The following is a 10327-nucleotide window of genomic DNA, read 5'->3' as shown; positions in this document are numbered from 1 at the left end:
CACACACACACACACACACACACACACACACACACACATATATATGTGCAGGAGTGGCTGCATGGAAAGAAGCTTGCTTCCCAACCACATGGTTCTAGGTTCAGTTCCACTGCGTGGTACCTTGGGCAAGTGTCTTCTACTATAGTCTTGGGTCTTGTGAGTGGATTTGGTAGACGGAAACTGAAAGAAGCCCATTGTGTATATATCATATCTCTCTTGTTCCTGGTTGCAATGGCTACTTACTGCTATTTCTCTTACTCCCTAGGGTGAAATCTGCATTCTTCGTCCATTTCTGGCTAATGCCTCCACACCTGTTCCTCCCCCACCCATCTCAGACTTTCATCAGTTCATTCCATATGTTTTGCCATTTTGTGACACCCGAAAATATGCACAGCTAAGCTAAGAATTTCTCTTGTTTTTAATCACCTCATTCATTCAGATCCATCTAACTCACAACATTACTAACCTTTTTTCTTGGCTACATATGTATACATATTTCGTACTATTCTCTAAAATAATTCCTTCTGGTTTGTTCTGCCCTCCAAAATGACTAACCTTGTTTCTTGGCTACACGTATATACATATTTCATATTTTTCTCTAAAATAATTCTTTCTTGTTTGCTCTGCTCCCTAAAACGACTCTCTCTTGTTTGTGGTTGCTTTCGTTAACTGTAAACATTTATATTAATTCATCAAATAACTTCCAAATTATAATCTCTCTCTCTAAAATAATCCTTTCCTTGTTTCTTGACTACATATATATATACATATTACGTACCGTTCTCTAAAATAATTTCCTTTCTGTACGTATCTCTCTTGTTCCTGGTTGCAGTGGCTACTAATTGCTATTTCTCTTACTCTGTAGGGCGAAATCTGCCATCTTCATCCATTTCCGGCTGTCACCTCCGCACCTGTTCCCCCACCCCCATCTCAGACTTTTATCAGTTTATACTCTCCTGCCCCCACCACCAATACCGGAAATCTCATTTCTCTTACCAGACATCCAATTACCCTTCCCCTCTATCCCTCTCTTATATTGGTAATCTCTCCACCCTTTCCTTTCTCTCCCCGTCTCTGGACTAACTAAAACAGATAGCAGCCCACTGACCCTATTTAACATTGGCATATTTATACTTCTACCTCTTTCTCTCTTTCTTTCTCTCTCTCTCTTTCTTTCTCTCTCTCTCTTTCTTTCTCTCTCTCTCTTTCTTTCTCTCTTTCTTTCTCTCTTTCTCTTTCTCTCTCTTTCTTTCTTTCTCTCTCTCTCTTTGTCTCTCTCTCTCTCTCTCCCTCATTCTCTCTCACTCTTTTTTTGACTTTTTATATCTGCAGCATTGGTAATGCTTACATCCACAATGCTCATAATGCTTATATTTACAATGCTCCAAACACTTTTATATACAGTGCTTCCTTATTTCCATCCCCCAATGGAATCAACAACCTTAATTCTAACATGTTTGAATGACAGAACATTAAAAGCAAGAACAACTATTATGACATCTGTTACCAAATGATCACGGGAACCTTCTTTTCAGGTGCTGAATAACATCTCTTCCTGTGTTACTTCCCATATCTCTTTCCCAGTTTTCAGAGTTGGCCCTGTAAATGTAGGCACATTGAAAGGTAGCTCTAGTGAGATTGTAGAGATGCTTGAACGGAGATGTGTTGATGTATGTTGCATATAAGAGGTAAGGTGGAGAGGAGCTTCAGCCAGAGTTCTGACAGGCAAAGCACATAGGTATAGACTCTTCTGGGAAGGTAACAGTGATGGCATAGGGGGTGTGGACATACTTCTTGTAGAGAAATGGGTGGATAAGGTCATAGAGGTAGTGAGGGTGTGCAATAGAGTACTTAAACTCAGGCTAGTCTTGCAGAATGGTATAGCTACAATTATCTCTGCCTATGCTCCACAAGAGGGCCTACCGAATGAACAGGAGGATCACTTTTATGATATTCTTCTGCAGGCTACCTCAAAGATGGGTGACAATGATCTCATCTTTGTGGCTGGAGATTTTAATGGGCATGTTGGACAGCAAGCTGGTATCTCCCATGGTGTATATGTGGACCATGGAGTTGGTACCAGAAATGAAGAGGGAACAAGGCTCATGGAGTTCTGAAATACAAATAACCTATTGATCTGCAACACCAACTTCAGGAAACCAGCCAGCCACCTTATAACCTATCAATCAGGTGACTCTGCTAGCCAGATTAATTTTATTCTCCCCAGACAGTGGGATGCATGGTTGCTCTCAAATACAAAGACCCTTCCTGGTAAAGAATGTACCCTTCAGCATAGACTAGTTATTAATGACTTTAGACTCGAGGCCAGACTGATGCCAAAAAGCAGACCAATTTGGAAAAGAAGGACTTGGAAGCTTAAGAACCCTTCACATGGTCAGAGATTTAGGGATATCCTTACTGAGAAATTTGATGATAGGGAGGAGGAGCTAGAAATTCCTGTGGGACAGCTTGCTGAGTGTCACAGACCAAATCTGTGGCTGGTGCAAAGTCCCTTCCAGATCTAGAGTACCATGGTGGTGGAACAGTACAATAGACAGGGCCATTAGAGCAAAGAAACAGGCCTGGAAGAATGGAGGTAGCAGGGGACTGTATCAGATAGCCAAAAGGGAAGTGAAGAGATAGGTATATATAGCCAAGGGATTAGCAGAAAAGAAGACATTTGCTAATGTTCAGCAACATGAGTACCAAAGAACTGAAGTATTTCGGATTGCAAGACAGTGTGTGAGAGAAAACCGTGATGTCATAGGAGAGAAATGTGTCTGCCTGGATGATGGTACCCTTGTATTTAATGATTCTGCAAAGAAAGAGGCTTGGAGATGCCGTTATGAAAGATTTGAATGTGGAGAATGAACGGGAGGAGGAGAGTCTGTCAAAGGTTGACCCAATTGAGGGACAAGCTACCCGAATTGACAGTACCATGGTAGATAAAGCAATTAAGGATATGAAGACAAGGAAAGCATCTAGCCCATCAGGAATCACCGCTGAGATGCTTAAGCTATTGGGTGGTGTTGGTTATGGTCTTGTCACCTGCGTCGTAAATCAGGTGGTTCATGAAGGAGTCATACTCAATCACTGGTTTAGCGGCACCATAGTCAACTGTTACAAAGGTAATGGTGATGCTTTAGATAAAAATAACTACAGGGGTATAAAATTATTGGGTCAGGTGATGAAAGTTACAGAGAGGGTCATAACCCAATTAGTTAGGGAGAGAGTTAGCTTAGATGAGATGCAGTTTGGTTTTGTGCTAGGTAGAAGCACCACTGATGCTATGTTTCTGGTAAGGCAACTGCAGGAGAAATACCTAACCAAAGATAAACCCCTATACTTGGCTTTTGTTGACTTGGAGAAAGCCTTTGACAGGGTCCCCCGATCCCTTATCTGGTGATCAATGCGGAAACTGAGGATAGATGAGTGGTTGGTAAGAGCTGTACAGGGATGCTGTCAGTAAGGTGAGGGTTGACAATGAGTATATTCAAGAATTCCGGGTAGCAGTAGAGTTTCACCAGGGATCAGTCCTCATCCCCCTCTTCTTCATCATAGTCCTCCAGGCAATAACAGAGGAATTCAAGACACACTGGCCTTGGGAGCTCCTCTATGCTGATGACCTTGATCTAATAGCCAAGTCACTACCAGAAGTAGAGATGAAGTTTAGGGTATGGAAGCAAGGTCTAGAATCGAAGGGCCTTATAGTTAACCTAGCAAAAACCAAAGTCTTAGCAAATAGGAAGGCTGACAAATCAGAAACCCCTTCAGGTAGATGGCCCTGCTCGATCTGAAGAAGAGGTGTAGGTAGAAACTCCATACGCAGTACCCAGTCTAAGCTATGGACACATAAAAGGTGCAGCAGTATCAAAAGAAGGTTAACTGGGAAGATAGTTTTTGTGTGTGGCAGATGTACAGGGGCAATAAACACTGAAGATGTACAGAAAACAGATTCTATCACATGTCAAGAGAAAGACTAGAAGTAGTTGATAGCTTCTGTTACCTATGCAACCAAGTCTGTAGTGGGGATGGTTGCTCTGAGGGTGTAGCAGCTAGAATAAGAATAGCCTGGGCAAAATTCAGAAGGCAACTACCTCTGCTGGCAACTAAGCGCCTCTTTCTCAGGATGAAAGGTAGACTATATGATGCATGTGTGTGAACTGCCATGCTACATGGCAGTGAAACATGGGCCATGATTGCCGAAGACATGCATAGGCTTGAAAGAAATGAAGCTAGTATGGTCTGCTGGATGTGTAATGTCAGTGTGCATACACGACGGAGTGTGAGCACCCTGAAAGAAAAGTTGGACATAAGAAGCATCAAATGTGGTGTGCAAGGGAGACGATTGTGCTGGTATGGTCATGTGTTGTGTATGGATGAGGACAGTTGTGTGAGGAAGTCCCATGCCCTAAGTTTATTTTAAGGGCCTTCAGTTCCAGGTTTTGTTTCCACACCTGGAATTCTTTTTCTAATTCTACTACAGATTCAGCTATAAAAGCATTGTCATCATCATAGAAGAGTTTCCATGGACAACCAGTCTTAAACCCCTCTGTTACGATCAAGAGGACTATGATAAATAGGAAGGGACTGATAACCAAACCTTGGTGAACTCCTGCCTATGCACTAAATTTATCTCTGTACTCATTGATAACTCTCACCTTACTGACGGCATCCCTGTACATGGCTTGAAAAGCTCTCACCAACCATCCATCTATTTCTAGCTTCTGTAACAATCACTAGATTAGAACGTTAGGAACCCTGTCAAAGCCTTTCTTCAGGTTGATGAATGCCAAGTACAGCAGTTTAGTTTTAGCTAAACACTTCTTTTGCAGCTGTCTTACTAGAACAAGTAATCATTAGTATTTCTCCCCAGCATGAAACCAAACTGCACTTCATTGAACTTAATTGAACTATAACTCTTTTAGTAACTTTCATGACCTGGTCCATAACCTCTAACTGTCTTTAAGGCATCTCCTTTACCCTTGTAACAGTTGACTATGTTGCTGCTACACTAGCTGTTTGGTATGGTACTTTCCCTTACAATCTATACAAGGTATTAGGCCATATCCCACTATGCCAGATAATTTAAACATTCAGCAGTAGTTCCTAATGGACCAGGGGCTTTCCTTGTCTTTATGCCTTTAATTACTTTGTCTATCATACTACTAACAACTAGAATGACTGTTCCCTCTGTTACATTAGGAAGTCTTCTTTCTCCTATTCATTCTCCGCATTTAGTATCCTTTCATTATAGCAATTCCATGCCTCTTTTCTTTTCTGAATTACTGAGTGCAATTGTATCATCATCCATCCATATACACTTCACTCCCATGTTCAGCACACCATATCTCTGGTCCTCACACCATACAGCATTAGCAAACCTCTTCCTTTCTGCTTCTTCCCTTGCTAAATAGATCTGTTGCCTAGTTTCTTTTCTAGTTACCTGGTATAATTCTCTGTTGCCCCCATTCTTCCAATCCTTCCAAGTTTACTTCTTTGCTTTAATGGCTCTGTCTACATCCCTGTTTTTCACCATGATATCCTTGGTCTGGCTTGAGCTTTGCACCAGCAACAGATTTAGTCTGTAGCTCACAGTAGGTTGTCCCTTGTATGTTATATTCCACTTGTCTTGTATGTTATATGTCTCCCTGCTGTTCTCCTCCTTGTTTTCAAATGTTTCATTTAGAATATCTCTAAATCTCTAACTGTTCAAAGGATCTTTATGCTTCCATATCCTTTACCAGATAGGTTTGTTTTCTATTTGTAGCAGGTTGAGTGACCACATAGATACACTCCATCTTATTAGTGGTGATGTTGTGGATATAATGTTCATTACTACTCATATCTAATTACATATGAAAGCATGTTATGTGTCTAAGTCAGAATCTTCTACAAAGAGTAGTCCTCTGCCTAACTGTTTTTGTTACTTAGAATTATGCCATTAAAAATGGAGTACCTCTGAGTAAGAATGACTTTGTTGAATTGTCAATTGCTAATACAGATAGACTATGATTTAAAATATTACTGTTTTGACAATGTATGAACTTATCTTTGCAGTTGGTTCAACAGAATATTGGTGGCACAATCAAAGGTCATCTGGACACTTCCAACAAAGATGTTTTATACACTGAACTTCATGTATCCCGTATAAGAGCTCAAGTACGAGGTCTTTTCAGTGCCATAACCAAGTAAGTATTTAGAATTATTATTGTGGGTCTCAGAATCAGGGGACTGTTAGACTAAAGGCTTTACAGTATTTAGTTGCATCTTTTTACATTCTCAGTTTGAATTCCATAGACTTCATCCTTCCAGTGTAGTGTAAATAAGTTGCTAATCAATGGTACCTTTCCTTTAAAATTTATGACTTCATACCTTTGTATAGAAATTCTAACCTCAGTATTCTTATACAGAGTGATCAGGCTCAGTTTGACAGTTTGCATAAAAAGAAATGAAAACATAATATGCCATCTAAAGTATTTAAAAAAAATCAAAAGATATCAACTAGATTATGGCTAGGTGATAACAGTTTACTTAAAGTAGCCACCCTCAGCTTCCACCATGGCCTCAAAATAGCTCCAGAACCTGGCACATACTTTCCTCATTGAGTCCCTGGGAACATCTTTGAACACCTTGATCTGAGCCATTAATTTGGCCTTAGAGTTGTAGGTGGAGCAGTTGGTGTCTTTCTTAACGGTGCTCTACACATAGTAATCCAAGGGATTACAATCAGAGGAATTAGGAAGCTGGAAATTGGGGCTAGTGAAGTCATAGGAATTCTCTGACAACTTGTTCTTTCCAGTGGTATGGCATGGAGCCAAATCCTGCTATCACACATATGGTCTTCCATCAGCAACCCTCTCTAGTCAGATGGCTGGTCCAGCAGCTTCACATAGCCATCTGAATTGATCCTAAAGCCCTGTTTACAGATGTTGAGATAAATTCCAGCATGCAGACACAATTAGAATGTCTGCTGTGTCCCTACCAGCTGGCCACAGCTTTGTAGTTTCTGTTGCAGCTGTCCATGTCACATCTTTCAGCCTTTACAGTGTTCATAGAGCAGTGAGCAGTAGTCATGATGTCAGCATTTTGATATCTGGTACAGATCATCATGATAAAGTAACTCTTTTTTTCCAATATTCAGATGACTTCCAATCCTCTTTGTCAGGTAACTTTTTCTCAATTACAACTTTAATCTTCATGCTCTCCAATGCTGAAGAAGGAAGACATAAAAAAAATCCTCAAATTTAGCTTGAGTATCTCGTGTTCATTGCATGCTTCACTGCTCAGCTCTCTGTTGGCTTGTGTAGTATTTTGTTTCTGTACTTTCTATTGTATTGAAAATACTCTACATATGTACACAGTACTTAGTGCTATTTTCTGTCTACTGTGTTAAATCTGAGGTACTTTACAAAATATATCTCTAAGGTTATTGTAATTATTGTTAATAATATATAAAAAAAGTGGTCATCAGAGTGATGCAACTCCAGATTAATTATCTTGTACATTCTGGTTTCAATGGTCAACTTTTGGAATACTGATAAAATATAGTACTCCTTACACTGAAAATTGTTGGCTTGTTCTTAAATCAGAAACCCTTATTATTATCATTTGTCTTCTTTTTTTTCTTTGTAGAATCAGTAGAGCATCATTCTGTTTGAATCATGCCAAACTTGACTTTACCTTTCATTCTTCAGAGGTTGATAAATTAAAGTAACCTGTGGAGGAGTTTGATCTAATTCTCTTTACTATTCTCTTCAATTTGTTGCCTTGTGCTTTTATTAGATACAATAACAATAAGAATAATAATAACTATTGAAAGCAATATTGCAAGGCATGTTGTAAAGATTCTGCCAACCTACTGCTGTAAATAATAATAATAATGATAATAATAATATGTAGTCAGAGAGCTGAAGAGACTGTGGAAGACTAAGACAATTATTTCTGCAGCAATTGTTACACTTGGCACAATACTCAAAATGTTATCAAAGAGACTGAAAGAGATTGGAATTGAGATTTGCTTTGTCAACCTGTAGAAAAGCACTATCCTATATTCGGCAAAAAACTTCAGAAAGATACTTGAGATTTGAAGAGACTTGTCACCAACCTTCAAGATAAAATTCCTGCTAATTAAATTAGTATGTACTAGTTTAAGGCATAAGATCAGAAGTTTGGGAGGAGGGTGCTAGACAATTATATCAACCCCAGTGCTTGACTGATACTTAATTTATTGTCCCTGAAAGGATTAAAGGCAAAGTCAACTTTGGCGTAATTTGAATTCAGAACATAAAGACAGATGAAATACCACTAAGTATTTTGTCTGGCATGCTAAAGATTCTGCCAGCTCACTGCTTTTCACCTCTGGAAACATGGGTGTTTCATTCTACATCCTTAAACAACCCTTATTCAGGGACCTTTTGATCGGGATGGGCTACTCGACATGAAGAAAATTCTAACTGGACCTCACCTGCAAGGTCATGTGCTGTTTATCTTGATATGAGATCATCATGTCGTGCACATGTGGTTGTTATACTGCAAGGCATTTTGTCTGATGCTTTAATGATACTGGCAGTCTATCACCCTAAATAATTTGTTCTACTATAGGCACAATGCCTGAAATTTTGTGGGATGGGGCTAGTCAATTACATCAATTCTGTACTTGACTGATACTTAGTTTTTCACCCTGGAAGGATGAAAAGAAAGTTGACCTTGGTAGCATTTGAATTCAGAACATAAAGCTGGAAGAAATGCTGCTAAGCATAATTCCCTAATTAATAATAATAATAATAATAGTAATAGTAATAGTAATAAGAGTGACGGCTATTACCAGAAAATAGAGTACAACATAATACTGGTTAACAGTTTAAGCATTTTATAATTATATTTCTATTGAAATGCACTATGTATATGTTTCAGTTAATTTTGAAAATAATCTAGAATTTGATTGGGATTTAGTAAAATAATCAACTTTGTCATCATTCATTTAAAATTTGGAATATAAAGAGAGGTTCTTAGATAAGATTATGATGGAAGATTTAATACAAATATATATATGAACAGGTAAGGCTATATGGTTAAGAAGTTTGCTTCCCAACCACATTATTTCAGGCTCAGTTCCAATATGAAGCATGTTGGGCAGTGTCTTCTACTTAAGTCTTGGGCCAACAAACCCTTGTGAGTGGATATGGAAGATGGAAACTAAAAGAAGCCTGTCATATATATGTATATGCATGTATACTCTTTACTCTTTTACTCTTTTACTTGTTTCAGTCATTTGACTGCGGCCATGCTGGGGCACCGCCTTTTAGTCAAGCTAATCGACCCCAGGACTTATTCTTTGTAAGCCTAGTACTTGTTCCATCCGTTCATTTTGGCCGAACCGCTAAGTTACGGGGACGTAAACACACCAGCATCGGTTCTCAAGCGATGCTGGGGGGACAAACACAGAGACACAAACATATACACACACATACACATATATATACATACATATATACAACGGGCTTCTTTCAGTTTCCGTCTACCAAATCCACTCACAAGGCTTTGGTCGGCCCGAGGCTATAGTAGAAGACACTTGCCCAAGGTGCCACGCAGTGGGACTGAACCCGGAACCATGTGGTTGGTAAGCAAGCTACTTACCACACAGCCACTCTTGCGCCTATATAAGTATTTTTGTACCTCTTTGTCTTGTCATTATGTGTAAATGAGTGCCATTGTTATGCAAGCAGTGTTGTTTCCATTCTTCTGTAAAAACATGGGAAATATTACCTTGCTTGGAAACTAGTAAGGGTTGGCAACAGGAAGGGTGTCTGTCTGTCAAAAATGTGCCTTAACAAATGCCTTCTAACCCATGCACTCCTGTAAAATTGAACACTAAAAAGATAATGATGTTGATGAACACTTTAAAACAAGCAGGTTTTGTGAGATAGAATGAGAGGTGGTCTTAAATGGATTGGTGTAGAAGAGGAGGAGGTGATCTCAAGTTGATAACATAGAATGAGAGGTGATGGTCTCAGATGGGTTGGTATGAAATGAGTTAAAAATGTTTAATTTGTTTATTTCCAGACCAACCAGTTTATACAATGTGTGTCGTAAACATAACTTCCAAGATCAAATGTTTTACTGTAAGTTTCAGTGCCTGTTTCTGTATTTTCTGTTGTTTTATGAAATTATTTGTGACATTTCATTTTGCTAGTACTCTTTACTCTTTTTACTCTTATACTCTTTTACTTGTTTCAGTCATTTGACTGCGGCTATGCTGGAGCACCACCTTTATAGTCGAGCAAATCAACCCCAGGACTTATTCTTTGGATGCCTAGTACTTATT

The 10327-nt window shown here is 39.2% G+C and overlaps 1 protein-coding gene across 1 annotated transcript in view; it reads left to right on the top strand.

Annotated features, from left to right (window-relative positions):
* The window catches only part of LOC106881474 (E3 UFM1-protein ligase 1), a 99916-nt gene that overhangs the window by 16351 nt on the left and 73238 nt on the right, over positions 1–10327 (top strand). Inside the window, exons 5-6 of the mRNA XM_052967292.1 lie at positions 6061–6191; positions 10066–10124. Of these exons, the coding sequence (XP_052823252.1) occupies positions 6061–6191; positions 10066–10124 (190 nt within the window). The remainder of the gene's footprint in view (positions 1–6060; positions 6192–10065; positions 10125–10327) is intronic.

Source organism: Octopus bimaculoides, chromosome 4 (assembly GCF_001194135.2).
Source record: "Octopus bimaculoides isolate UCB-OBI-ISO-001 chromosome 4, ASM119413v2, whole genome shotgun sequence".
NCBI lineage: Eukaryota > Metazoa > Mollusca > Cephalopoda > Octopoda > Octopodidae > Octopus > Octopus bimaculoides.
The sequence above is the reverse complement of the archived record's forward strand: the minus strand, read 5'-3'. Positions and strand labels throughout refer to the sequence as shown.